The sequence below is a fragment of the Leucoraja erinacea genome, chromosome 4 (genome assembly GCF_028641065.1).
Source record: "Leucoraja erinacea ecotype New England chromosome 4, Leri_hhj_1, whole genome shotgun sequence".
Taxonomy (NCBI): Eukaryota; Metazoa; Chordata; class Chondrichthyes; order Rajiformes; family Rajidae; genus Leucoraja; species Leucoraja erinaceus.
Window position 1 is genome coordinate 61,933,700 of NC_073380.1, and position 15,233 is coordinate 61,948,932.

General features: G+C 40.2%; 1 protein-coding gene across 2 annotated transcripts in view; it reads left to right on the forward strand.

Annotated features, from left to right (window-relative positions):
- The window catches only part of LOC129696486 (uncharacterized protein C8orf34-like), a 123,848-nt gene that overhangs the window by 13,278 nt on the left and 95,337 nt on the right, over nucleotides 1–15,233 (forward strand). For both annotated transcript variants that reach the window (XM_055634433.1, XM_055634431.1), the window contains exons 3-5: nucleotides 124–252; nucleotides 6,798–6,826; nucleotides 14,894–15,051. In XM_055634433.1, coding sequence (XP_055490408.1) covers nucleotides 124–252; nucleotides 6,798–6,826; nucleotides 14,894–15,051 — 316 coding nt within the window. The remainder of the gene's footprint in view (nucleotides 1–123; nucleotides 253–6,797; nucleotides 6,827–14,893; nucleotides 15,052–15,233) is intronic.

Genomic DNA, 15,233 nt, shown 5'->3' on the forward strand with positions numbered 1-15,233 from the left:
TAACGCTCTATTAATGAAAAAATATGCTGAAGGTGAGAATCAGTGAGGATTATATGGTTATATGATTATATGGTTATATGGTTATATGATAAGTTGCTGACTTTTTACTCATAATGCCTGCAGTACCAAGGTCAATAGAACATACTGCATTGGACTGGCAAACAAAACCCGAAAGCCACAACTTTGATGAACTGAATCACATCCTTCAGGAGAGCAAGAGGCTGGGCAAGGCTCTGGAACACCTCTCTCACAGTGAGTATTTTTCATTGGTAACTGACAGTAATGAGAACACAATCTCTCGTTATAAGTGGAAATCCCAACAACCTTAGCTTTGTCTTCCAAGATAGATTGATATGAAATACTTTTGAATTGAATTTGCATCCCTTTTGGTGCACGAGTGTTAAATTTACACTGACCAATTTTGCTCAGAAATTGAAGAAATGATTGGTGTTTACTGCATTAAGTATATCTCAGATTATTTTTGAGCAGTTTTAGATGTTAATTGCAGGCTGCTGACATGTGGCAAAGCATGCTAAGTTTCGAATGGGTTGAGACAGTGGAATGGAAATAACTTAAATAACTTTACAAAGAGAGAGAAATTAATCCTTTAACCCAGAACAAGCTTGGAAGTCTTGGAAATAATCTAACCCTATAGCATCTTATTTCTTAGTATCGTCATCAGAGCGTACCTTCTGTCTCCATCTCTATTGATGCCTTTGTTTTTTTAAACTTATTCAAGTTTTTTTTAAATTCCCCAATCAACAAAAAATCAACTAGATCGTGTGTATTTGTTTCACTATCGCTGCAGTCTCTTGTCTCAAGAGAGATGCTAATTTTATACTTATACCCTGAAATTGAGCAACCACAGTTTGATTAACTTGCTTAAGTCTGAAAATCAAGCAGATTGGCTATCCCAACATAAACCCGCTACAATTATTTAATGAGCCAGATAAAACTGTGTCCTTTGTATTAATATGTTCAATTGCTTTTCTTTAATTACAATAGTTTTGAGTTTGTTCTTAGCGTAAAGCTACTCTACATCAAGTGCTTAGAACCTTTGGTCCCTTTCTACATTTGCTAAATTGATTATTCAACAATTACTTCAAGAATACAGTTGTCATGCATATTAGCACCAACAAGGACGACATCTCTTTAGATACACTACTGTCAGATAATCAATATAATTGGCCTTATGTATTGATCGTGGCAAAGTACTGAAAAATCTTGTTTATCTAAACCATGCTATTTATTTCAAGTAAAATCATCTCACAAAGCAACACTTTGTTGAAGCTGTCAGAGTTGAGACATCACGCACCATGTCAAACTGCTGGTAATTCACAATGCGGAAGATAGCATCAAGATTGATAGTCGTAGTGTTTGCTAAAATCAGAACTGTAATGGGATCACAACTGCTAATTTTAAAGAACCTGACATAATTTCTTAATGTTTCTATACTTGATTTTATTTATGCATTGTATAAATCTACCATTTTTGCAGTAATTGCTAACAATTGTGATAAGCAGGGACATTATTGTGGTGGTCAGTTTTCAGTCTCCATTCAGACTGCAAACTTTGGACAATCGTCAGCTGACCAATGACCTGAATTAGTTCTACTGCAGGTTTGACAAGCAGAAACGTAAACCCTGGTACCCCCTCCCCCCCCCCCCCCCCCCCCCCCCCCCCCCCCCCCCCCCAACCAACCACACAGCCAGACACCAGTCTGCAAAGACTGGACCCTTCTACCCCCACTCCTCCCCATTCACCACTTTACACCTACTTAAAGCAAGACTCCAGTCTGAAAAGACTGGACCCTTTCCTACCCACCCCACACCAATCACCACTTCACCCCCAATTACCCCTCCCCTCCGTGCTGCACAATATCATTTCTCCATCATAAACAATAAAAAATAGAGGAGGTGGAGAGGCTGTTGAGAAGACAGAAAAGCCGGAAATCTACAGGACCAGACAATGGTTTCCCCTCTACTGTCAGGCTCTGTGCCGAACAACTGGCACCGGTCCACACAAACATTTTCAACCAGTCCCTGCAAACCTGTACTGTCCCTGCCTGCTTCAAAGTCTCCACTATTGTCCCTGTACCCAAAAAGGCAAGGATTACTGGTCTTAATGACTACAGACCTGTCGCACTGTCGTCTGGAAGACCCTTGAAAGGCGTGCTGGTGGCTAAGCTGAAAAATATCATGAACCCCCTGCTGGATCCTCTGCAGTTTGCATATCGAACCAATAGATCTGTAGCTGCCTATCAGATCTGTAGCTGATGCAGTCAACCTGGGCCTTCACTTCATTCTCCAGCACCTAGACTGCCAGGGGACCTATGCGAGTATTTTGTTTTTGATTTTAGTTCTGCATTCAACACCATTGTGCCAGAGCTACTACACTCCAAACCTTCTGAGTTGACTGTACCTGAAACCCTCTGTTGGTGGATCACCAGCTTTCTGACAGACAGGAAGCAGCATGTGAGGCTGGGAAAGCACACCTCCGACCAGCAAACCCTCAGCATAGGAGCACCGCAAGGCTACCTACTTTCCCCTCTCCTCTACTCTCTCCACACCAATGACTGCACCTCCACTGACTCCTCTGTCAAGCTTCTCAAGTTTGCGGACGACACAACCCTGATTGGACTGATCCAGGATGGGGAAGAATCTACCTACAGACAGGAAATTACACAGCTGGCATCCTGGTGCCCTTGCAACAACCTGGAGCTCAATGCTCTTAAGAAAGTGGAATTGATAGTTGACTTTAGGAAAGCTCCTCCTCCCCTCACCCCACTCACCATCAACAACACCACAGTCACATCTGTGGAGTATTTTAAGTTTGTGGGAACCATCATCTCCAAGGACCTTAAGTGGGGGGCTACCATCGACTCCACAGTCAAAAAGGCACAACAGAGGATGTACTTCCTAAGGCAGTTGAGGAAGCACAATCTGCCACATGCAATGATGGTCCAATTCTGTACGGCCATCGTAGACTCTGTCCTCACCTTCTCCATCATGGTCTGGTTTGGCTCAGCCACCAAGCACGACATCCAGAGGCTGCAGCGAATCATCCGATCAGCAGAGAAGATTATTGGCTGCAACCTTCCCTCCATTGATGAACTGTACACTGCAAGGGCCAGGAAGCGAGCGGACTAGATCATCTCGGACCCCTCTCACCCTGGTCACAAACTCTTTGAATCACTTCCCTCTGGAAGTCGACTCCGGACTGTCAAAGCTGCCACAACCAGACATAAAAACAGCTTTTTTCCACGAGTAGTTGCTCTACTCAATAACCAAAAATCTGTAGCCTCCTTTTGCTCTGGTATTTTATTTAATTCCCATGCTTAAACAATAATGTTTTATTATTAACGTTTAATATTTTATGTGTCATTCCGAATTGTCGCTACGTCATGTTGTCACTTGTGTGCGGAGCACCAAGGCAAATTCCTTGTACGTGAATACTTGGCCAATAAACATTCATTAATTCAAATAGAATAAACTTTCAGTGATTCCCTGTTGGTAGCATAAAAAGCAATTCCAATTCCAATTAGATCTCCAAATAATTATGAACATGTACTCGCTAGAATTTAGAAGATTGAGGGGGGATCTTATAGAAACTTACAAAATTCTTAAGGGGTTGGACAGGCTAGATGCAGGAAGATTATTCCCGATGTTGGGGAAGTCCAGAACTAGGGGTCACAGTTTAAGGATAAGAGGGAAGTATTTTAGGACCGAGATGAGACAATCATTTTTTACACAGAGAGTGGTGAATCTGTGGAATTCTCTGCCACAGAAGGTAGTTGAGGCCAGTTCATTGGCTATATTTAAGAGGGAGTTAGGTGTGGCCCTTGTGGCTAAAGGGATCAGGGGGTATGGAGAGAAGGCAGGAATGGGATACTGAGTTGGATGATCAGCCATGATCATATTGAGTGGCGGTGCAGGCTCGAAGGGCCGAATGGCCTACTCCTGCATCTATTTTCTATGTTTCTATGTTATAAACCAATCTATATTTGAATTTTACCAAAGACAGAAGATGATTTTGGAGTACTCAATTTATCAGGGTTAAAACCCTAGGTAGACATAAAATGTTGGAGCAACACAGCGGGACAGGATGCTGCCTGTCCCGCCGAGTTATTCCAGCATTTTGTGGAAATAAAACCCATTAATTTCCAGATGAAAGTTAGCTTGCAAGGCACAGTGAAGTACAGATGCACAGATGCATTCTGATGACATTAGCTCCTATGGGCTATCGTATCATTGATTTCCTGAACTTGGATTCATCAGTCTGGGGAAGGGAGAAAAGGCCAAGTCTTTTGAAAGATTAGAAAGGTGATTCATCCAGTCTAATTCTGTTCAAAATGTGTGCTCTCTTCACCATTCAGTTCATTGGTAAAGTAACAGAAAGATTTGAAAGAAACATTGAAATATATTTAAAAGGAATAAGGCAACTATCTGGGTGGAAAAAAGCTACTTCATTTTGTAAATTAATATCACTAATCTTTGCTTTTTCGTGGTAATATTCTCATTCACACACACACACACACACACACACACACACACACACACACACACACACACACACACACACACACACACACACACACACACACACACACACTATATAATCAATTATTACAAAATGAATAGATAAATATAATAAGATTCTCACAGTGCATTATTATGTAGTGCATTATTTAATTTCAAATTTAAGTAGGTTCTAATGAAAGTGAGAGCTTTCTGAATAAACATTTTCTTAACTGCTGTTCATTTATTTCTGTCCATGTTAATTGATTGGTTTCTAATTAATCACTGTTGATTTTGTTGTTAAACATAGCTCAAGCTATCTCTCTTCTGCAGGAAAGGTTTGATTGCAGATATTGATATTTTTATTAATAAATATGAAACATCTCAGTTGTCACCATGAATGATGGCTCTTTTTTTAGAATGCCTGTCCCCCACACAAGTGTTTGGTAGTGGCTATGGACAATGTGAACCCAAGAATGTGTACCCTGCAACAATGTGTACCCTGCTATGCATATTAATGAGAATTTCTAGAATTATGGACCTAAAATGCTTGTATTGGTTTGAGACTAAAAGAAAGCTGAATAATAACTACTAATAATATTGCTCCTTTTTTAGTTTAACACCAAAATTAATGGTATAGCATGAATGATAACATATAATGAAACATTGTGGCAACACTATTTTCTGCCTTCCACTTAACAAATGCCTGGTCAAAAGTCAAGAGTGTTTAATTATCATGTGTACTGTGACCTGTTATCATGTGTACTGTGACAGTAGCTGTTATAGGCACATCAACCTAAACAACATAATGATAAAGATGCAAAGAAGCAGGTCATGATGGTGCAAGCCAAAATATTGTTGTGCAGCTTTAGTAGTGCAAAGCCCATTGTAGTTTGGTGCTGAAATAGGTTGTAGTCAGATTCATAAGGTCATAAGTGATAGGAGTGGAATTAGGCCATTTGGTCCATCAAGTATACTCCCCAGTTAATCATGGCTGATCTATCTCTCCTAACCCAATTCTCCTGCCTGCTCCCCATAACCCCTGTCACCAGTGGCGGACTGGCCAGGGTGTCAGCTTGCCCGATGGCAAGTGGGCCCCTGATGAAGTGGGTCCCCTATATCGTGGGCCCCTGATGAAGTGGGCTCCCTTTGTCTCCTGACAATCAATATTTTTGGACCCAGTCCGTTACTGCCTGTCACCCTTACTAATCAAGAATCTATTTATCTCTGCGTTAAAAATATCCATTGACTTGGCCTTCGCAGCCTCCTGTGGCAATGAATTCCACAAATTCACCACCCTCTGACTACAGAAATCCCTCTCCATCTCCTTCCTAGAGAAACATCCTTTAATTCTGAGGTTATGACCTAGGCTATCCCTCTGGTGGAAACATCCTCCACATCCAAGCCTATTCTTTCAAGATTCTGGAGGTTGATGGGAAGAAGCAAAACTCATAATTCTCCCATAATTGTACTATTATGAAGTTTTCTCTGTTCCTCCCATGATTTTGAATTCTATCTACATATATCTGATGCATGATTCATGTAGAAATAGGAGAACGAACCAAATATGACTTTGTATACAAAGTATCTAGGATAGCAACCCTTGAGGTCAATGAACTTCCCCCTATTACTGAAATCATGCTGACGGTCAAACAAAGAAAAAAATGCTTCACTTTATTTCATTTTTAAACTTTATTTAATCTATGATTAATCAATACAAAATTCAAGCCTTTCAGTGGTTTAGAGCCTGCATTTGTTCTTCATCGTAAGACTGAACTCCTTTGAAGCTTTGTATATGTTCACAGCATGTCATAGAAAAATGACCATGGGTGTGGGAGAAGCAGGGAAATGCTGTAGTGTAACATATCAAAGTGTATGCCTATTCTCTGTTTTGAAAAATCTTGCAAAGGTACAGTTACGTTAAATATAATTAACTAATATTGTCTGTCAAAACAGACTTAAAATTGTAACAGCTGGGTGCCAGTTCTGCTTGAAGCATTCTCAAACTTCAAAACTTCAAGATCAGTCTTTCTCCCTTGATGAATCCCCAGAAGAATCATTCAATGCTGAATAGGCTACTTTTTGTTTTTGAGGTTCTGGAACTAATCAACTTGGCCATCTCCCAGCTTGCAAAAGTAATAACATAAGTGCAAATAACTATGCTAAAACTTGTTTAAATGTAATTTTACAGATTGTTGCAAGTGCTGTGCAATCCTCTTGTTAAAGGGTAAATCCTAAAAAATATACAAGATTTCTAATTCTCTTTTTTTTCCTGGCTAGGTATTGGTACTCCAGATGAATCTGACCAGGTAAGTCCTTTTATTCCTCGCGCGCGCGTGTGTGTGTGTGTTTTTGCAAGATAGTGGAGGAAAAGGGTGTGCACCTGGGTCAGGTAGGGCTTCAATGTTCATACCATTGGGTTGTAAGCTACGTAAGCAAAATATGAGGTGCTGTTCCTCCAGTTTGTGTGAAGCCTTATTCTAGCACTAGAGGAGGCCCAGGACAAAAAGGTCAGCATGGTAAAGGATGCCACATTGGGAGCACCAAACACAGTAGATGAGGTTAGAGGAGTCACATGAACCTCTGTCTCACCTAAGATTGCTAGGGTACCTGGATTGATGTGAGGGAGGAGGTGTAGGGACATGTTGAATAAAGTCATGTTTACATGAAATGGTGTTGAAAACAGCCAGGAAGATTGCAGTGTGCAAAAACCATGCCTGTTGCTTCCAGTGAAGGCAACATACCAACTATGTTGACTGTTAATTTGCACTGTTGAGGTGAAAAGAATACGGTTTCATCTGAAGAGTAATATCGTGAGAGGATCACTTTGCACTTCTTCAAGGGGGTGGGGGATGAATTATATTTGCAGCAGGAGCTGGCGGGTAATCTTTAATTGAATCTGACCTTGGACACCTTTATAAATGAAGCACTGTGAGCAAGAGCACGAGCTTCAAGATTTTCTGAAACTGCTGGAGAAATTCTGTCATGAGATACTTGAGAACCCTTCAATTAAATTTCTCAAAGACAGTGGGAGAAGATACTTGTAACAGTGGAAGGGAAGCATCAAGCGCTGAGACTAGGATGCGTTTCCATATGTTCAGTGACCTTGTGCAGGCTAAATGTTATGTTGCACACAACTAGTCTTGGTCAATGTGTTGCAGCCTATCATTCACCTACCAATCACTATCAATCAGGACCAAAAGCAACATTTGCCTCAAACTCATAGCATTAACATGGATTCAGGCCTAATAGATGCATCTTATACCTCGCTTACACTGTCAACCATTTCAGCTTTGAAGATGGAGATCACTATGACTATGAAAGAAGCTGAGGGTGATGGTGGAAGGTTAGTTTTCAGGTTGGCGGTGTGCCTCGGGTATCAGTGCAGGGCTGTTTGTGGTTTATATCAATGATTTGGATGAGAACGTACACGGCATGATTAGTAGGTTTTCAGATGTCACAAAAGTACTGTAGGTGGTATCGCAGACAGCAAAAATGGATATCAAAAATTGCAGCAGAATCTTGATCGGTTGGGCAGGTGGGTGGAGGAAAGGTTAATGCAATTTGATACAGATAAGTGTGAGGTATTTCATTTTGGGAAGTCAAAGCAGAGCAGGACTATACAGTTAATGGTAGGGCTCTGGGGAGTGTTGTAGAGCAGTGGGATCGAGTAGTGCAGCTACATAGTTTCTTGAAACTGGTGTCACAGGTAGATAGGGTGGTCAAGAAGGTTTTTGGCACATAGGCCTTCATTGGTCAGAGTATTGAATATAGAAGTTGGGAGGTTAAGTTAGGGTAATACTTTGGACAGGCCACATTTGGAGTTCAGTTTTGGGCACCCTGTAATAGGAATGATGTTGTTATACTGAAAAGGGTGCAGAGAAGATTTACAAAGATGTTGCCAGGACTCGAGGGATTGAGCGATTGAGTAGGCTAGGATTTATTTCTTGGAGTGCAAGAGGATGAGGGATGATCTTGTAGAGGCGTATAAGATCATGAGAGGAACCAATAGGGTAAATGCACAGAGTTGTTTACCCAGCGTAGGGGAATCCAGAACCCGAGGACATCGGTTTAAGATGAGACAGGAAAGATTTAATAGGAACCTGAACGGCAACTGTTTCACACAAAGGGTGGTGGGTATATGGAACAAGCTGCCAGATGAGGTAGTTAAGGCATGTACTACCACAATGTTTAAAAGACATTTGAACAGATGCATGGATAGGATATGCCTAGAAGCATATGGGCCAAACGCAGGCAGGTGGGACTAATGTAGATGGGCATATTGGTCGAGGTGGAAAAGCTGGGTCAAAGGGCCTGTTTCCATGCTATGTGACTCAATGTGTAAATAATTAGAGAAAGAAAAGTATGTGAAAAAGACAGATGTAAATATAAGGTATTTTGAATGCCTGTAATATGTACATACATGCTTTTGTTTCAAAAGGGGCATGGGAAGTGGGATAAAATGTTACAGAAGATATTAAAACTAAAGTTCGGTTGTGCAAGTTGTGCACAGAGTAAAGATGGATTTTTATAAAAACTTAATCCTGCCGGTCCTGGTGAGATCCTCTGCTGCTCCCAGGTCCAGGGAACAACTCACCTGGCCTCCTGTGTTCCTTCCACATTGTCTAAGAGTAAATTTAAATTACCGGGACATACATCAGCCTCACCAGAGTGGACAATCTGCCTTCTGATAATCAGTTACTTAACTTGCAGTACCGAAGATGATGATTTTGGTATTCAGCCATCGTAAGTTCCCCTCTGCCTTTCAAATAATTTGTGCTGCTTTTTAATATTAACAATCCCATCACATATTCCTTCACCCAAGAACTGAGCGTAGTATATGGAGAACAAACGCCCAGAGCACATCCCTGGTATAATGAGGAATCATCACATAAAAGGAAGATACCCCTCATTGACTTCATTGGTCAAGTAAAGTTTGACAGCTTGTACACTGTACGCTTAATACATATGTTCTATAAAATAACAATACAATTTTATTTCCTGTAGAGCAACATATGTTTTGCGCAGTTTTGCACTGACTAATAAAATATTTATTGTTCTGTAACTGCTGCAACTCATGACAATGAGCCAGCTCATAGAGAGTTGTTGAGGCCCATGACTCTTTTATTTTCTTATAAAATCTTATCAATGTGGATTGTGTTTTTTTCCAAGTAAATTCCAGTGTCGCTTCTTGCAATTTGTGTTTTAAATAGGAAATTCAATCATGAGAGGCCACATTGAGTAAAGATGCACATGACATCAGAAAATCTGAAATGAGATGAAAATTAAATTAGGCAATGTGTCAGGATGATGAAATGTTTGGAGATCAGGAATTACAAGCAGATATTTGGATATTAGTCCATGCTCCCATTTGAATGAACTTCCCTACAGAAATTTCCGTACAGATTTCCCTACATTTTTCCAAATCTATACATTGTGAAATCAAAATGATTAATAGAATGCAATCAATGTAAAACTTGGACAACTTCTGAATATATTACCATCAAATTTTAATTCATGCTTGTAGGTAGTGTTTGAGCATTTATCAAAATGGCATTTAGCTATTTTGAACTGGATAAGTTACAGAGGTTGTTACATTTTATCTCTTAATTGGTTGCTGGTATGTTTATCGGCAGCAATATTACTTGCCTTTGGAGAATTAATTATATCTTGACAGTTGCTATGATTTATGATGTCCTCACTTGCCCCATATGCATCAATGATTAAAATGTGAAAATAAAAAATCTTTCTTTTCAGGCAAGGAGAAATATTTACCAGATTTTAAATTAGTAAACCTGCCGAAATGTAAGAAATATTAGAATATTTTTTCCATATTGTGTCCCCTAATATTTTGGGAATATCAATACTATGGACAGATAATTTGAATGCTAATATCTTGCAATTGATTTCCGTATTTGAATTTTTTTGAAATTCCTCCTCCTTTAACACCAATCCATTCTCACATTTTAGTCATTCAATGGGTTTTGGTAAAAAGTGTTAATTACTTGCACCCTATGTTAATGCAGATACGTTTTCTAGAACAATGCTACATGCATTTGGAGTAGATCTTTGCCAGGAAAAAAAAAACTACCATTATCAGAATTTGTGTTTGGGTTTTAAGGAACAGGTTGATATGGTGTCTATAGAACTAGGTTCGCAACTGCCTTTTCCTCAGATGTACTGGTGCACTGACAGTGATGGTGAATTTCACACTCTTTGTCAACCTTCACTATAGAACCCTACCCAAGGAAAATGTCTCTATGGCTTATAACTCATAGCCACTCATGTCCAGTAACATCCATGTTAATCTTCTCTGTAGTTTAGAAATACAGCATGGAAACAGGCCCTTCGGCTCACCGAGTCCGCACCGACCAGCGATCCCCACAAATTAACATTATTCTGCACACACTGGGGACAATTTACAATTATACCAATCCAATTAACCTACAAACCTGTACGTCTTTTGAGCGTGGGAGAAAACCGAAGATCTCGGAGAAAACCCACACAGTCACGGGGAGAACGTACAAACAGCATACAGACAGCACCCGTAGTCGGGATCGCACAGGCGTCTTCGGTGCTGCGAAGCAGCAACTCTACCGCTGCCCCACCGTGCCGCACCAGTTGCACTCTTTCCAGTTTAATGACATCCACTTGCTGGTATCCAGCACTGCATGCTGCACTCCCATGTGTTGTCTCATCAACGACGTACACATTTGTATCATGACATCCCAACTCCTGTATTCAATGCCCCGACGAGTGAAGGCAAGTGTGCCAAATGTTTTCTCCACAGTCTTGTCTATCTGTGTCAGTACTTTGTTCTGTTGCACTTGTGTACTGCATTAAATTCCCCAGTGTTGAAGCATCGTAGAATTGTGCTCAGTGGATACATTTGAAGTTTGGAAAGCTTAAATTGAAAAGTATATGTTCAACACATGCACATCATTACACATCTGATGATAATTGTGACCTTTAGCAAATTATCAATTAAACCTTTTGAAACATTTTAATGCATGGTAGCTGTAAAGGAGATAATGCACACTCCATGCAATGTTTTTATTTGGTTTCTGATTCCTTTTTCAACTGGAGATCTAAATCCAATTGCTAATTTTATATTTCTTTATTACGCTGAGTTTTGACCTCAAGAATGCTTGCATATTTATTTGAAATATAATTTATAGACTAGCAGTGCAGCATAGCTATATCTTACAAATCTTTTTGTTAAAGAAGAAGCATTTAATGTCTGTGGGTAATCTATTTACTATGGTTGGGTTTTAATTTCTACATTCGGATGATATTTATCGCAGCAGTTAATGTCATTCAAAGCCACTGATAAGGAGTTTTTGCTTTAAATACTTTTGCATTTAGCAGTTTGGAAACTAAATATGCTGAGAAGGACATAATATGTGATAAAAGCCTTTCTGGAATTACTTGTGAGCTGATGGGGGGGGCAGGGATCTTTCTCAAAATTTGTCAGGGAAGCCCATTTCCCTTCCAATGAATAACCACCTATTCTTCACAATCTGTTGTTAGGGTTTAATAAGATCTTTATTTGATTTTTCTATTCTAATCTCTCTGCCCAACGTTCTGTTTGATATCTCCTCTATCCTAACCCAATGACGGCCTCCCTTAACTTTCCGTTCACAATTTCTCAGTAATAATCTTTCACTACTACTTCAGTATTTCTCAATGATGCCCATCAGAACTTCCCTCCTGTTCAACAGCTCAATATTCTGTACAGAGAGCAACGGCATAGAAAGAAACTTCTGGTTCCAAGTCCATTCCAACCACCCACTCGCTGTAATCCTGTATTAACCTCATGTTTTATTTTCCCCAAATCCCACAAGATTTTACCACTCACCTACCCACAAGAGGGCAGTTTAAAATGGCTAATTAATCTACCAACCTGCGTGACTTTGGTATGTGGGAGGAAACTGGAGCACCCGAAACAAACTAAGCAGGCACGTGCCGTGAGTGATTACTCAGGGTAGGCAGTCAGTCGGCTTTAAAAAAAAAACTTAAACTGCGCATGCGCAGATTGTTCTCTCCGTAAAAATAAAAAATTAAAATAAAGACAGTAACAATTCAATTTGCCGGCAGAAGGCGCTGAGGTGGCGGCCGGTTCCGCTCAAAGCCACCCGAGCTGCTACTTCCCCCCCCCCCCCCCCCCCCGCCTCAATGCGGTGGCTCCATGCAAGAAGCGTCGCTGGTGGGTTACTGACATGATCCAGATCCCCTCCTTCACAATGCTCCCGCCCCCTCTGCAACTTTACCCCAGGACAGACTCCCCAAACGTTGTGAAAGGAACTCCTCCCACCCCGGGAAATACGGTATTTAAAAACATATAGCACCAAGAAATGTACTTACCACATTATTGGTACACAAACGGCATTCTACTCTCTTTGTTTCCTAAGATATTCTTCAGATAATGACAATCCATATTTGAAAAACCCGGCAAGAAACTAGCGCTGCGCAGGCGCATTAGGCTGCTGCGCCTGCGCAGTACAGCAAAGGCAGAATTTCAGCTGCCTTCAGCCCCGCTTGTCATTGACGACTTGAAACAGCACTGACGGCACGTGGGCTGCACAGACCTTCGCGTGTTGCAAGTGCTGCAGTTGAAAGGCACGGAGAATTATGCCTATCTAAGAGATCGATCTCTTAGATAGGCATAATTCTCCCATGCCTTTAATATTTATACTTAGTAATTACCATTTCATAATATTAGTCAGGGTAGGAAGTACCTACCTTGCCTACCTTGATGGCATGTGCCTGAAACCTAGGCAGGCTCAGGAGAATGTGCTAGCTCCACACAGACAGCATCTCAAATCAGGATTGAACCCGAGGCTCTGGCAGAATAAGGTAGTGGCTCTACTAATTAGCCACTGTGCTGTAAACTATTCTGGGCTTCATGTGATGTAATCGTCCAATGACTCCATTCACAAAACTGTAGAGAAATGTTTGAGAATTGACAAAGCCATACCCCTATTTTGTGTTGCCTGTGAAGATGTTCAAAATACATTAAAAGTAAAATGAATGAATAAAACAAAAATATTAATTTGCTTATAATAAATTAAATATAATCAACCAAAACACGTGAACATAAACATTACTGCAAATACAAATGATTAAAATGTATCTTATTGTATTCTTGCCTTTTTTTCTCAATGTGGTGCAATGCCTTGGTTTGCAATATTTTCTCTTGGTGTTGGAACTTCAAGTAGATTCTCTGGAGTCCGTAGCAGAACACTTGGCTCATCTATTAGCAAGTTCAGGACTTCTGTACTGAGTATATGTAAGCCTAGGGCCAACAGATTTGGGGACATTGAGGGAAAATGGGTGATTCTTTCAGATGTTTTTTTGAGATCTGAACATTGCTGAAGACTTATTTTAATAGTATATGCAGTGTAATTTTCAATGGTTTATGCTGTACATGTGCTTTATATTTTTCGGGTATGATTGCTTGTTTTAACTTTAGAACACCTCCTCATCAATTTGCCACATTGATAAATCTGCACAAAGGCTGCATGGATTTAATGATTAAATTATGTATTTGGTTCAGGTCAGGATAAAATAATAATTACATATATTCTGCAAGGGATTTCTTGTGTGAATTCCTTGTCACCCCATGAATGTTATCTCATAAATAAATTATAGTATCTTGGGGAATTCTCTTTGGTTATTGATACCTCTATTATTACGCTCATTGTTTCCAATGACATTCCACTCATCAGGGGTTTGACCAATGAAAGAAATGGGTTTGAACTTTAATTGGTGGCTTAAATTACAGCACGATGTGTAGTATTAACATGTCTTACCAATTACCGTTGATAGAATTCGAATTATATCTTTTCAAAGCTTATAAATTTTAAGAAACTAGATCTTGATATCAAATGGAGCAGCAGTGCGTTCAACTGGATCCCCGTCACTTACACTTACCTGAGCAAATATCAGTGCATCAGAGGGATATAAAATATCCAGTTTGTAGACCAGTTTCATTCAGCCATATTGCGACTTCATAAATGACAGGAGCTGAATTAGGCCCATTGTCTACTCCGCCATTCAATCATGTCTGATCTATCTTTTAACCCCATTATCCTGCCTTCTCCCCATAAACCCTGGCATCTGCTTGCTTGCCATCTGGTTTAGCTGCTCCATTGCCAATCTTCTATTGCTGAGGGTGTTTGAGACACTGAAATAAATTCCAAGGACATTTACAAATCCAGAGAGGGAAGTGAAATTGTCCTAATGAGGAGTCTGCTGCCTCCAGATATGTATTATATTGGCATTGGCATCAGCATATCTAATCAGGTTCTGTCTGTTTTTAAAGCTGGCTACTTTTATGTACAATGACCATGGATTTATTTGTGTTTTTGTTTAAGGATCTGCGGGCTTACAATTCGTCACTTGTTAGACCCCGAGTGGTTGGAGAGTGGGTTGGTCGTGAGGAAACTGATGCTGACCCGTTGGCTGCAGAGATGCTACACCCTCCAGTGCCCAGAATTAAGGATGAAACTGAAGAGGCCCACAGCTCTGGAAGGTAAACATCGGCAAAATATAAGCAAGGGTATCAGTGCTTGATATTTCTTCTTGCTCCCATTCTTGTTAAATCTATTAACTGCCTATATTGCTTTATTCTCGTGGCAATAACCATCATGAATATCATTAGCGTCACAATTTAAATAGTTAGCTAATTATCTCTTAGATAGAATACTATATTCT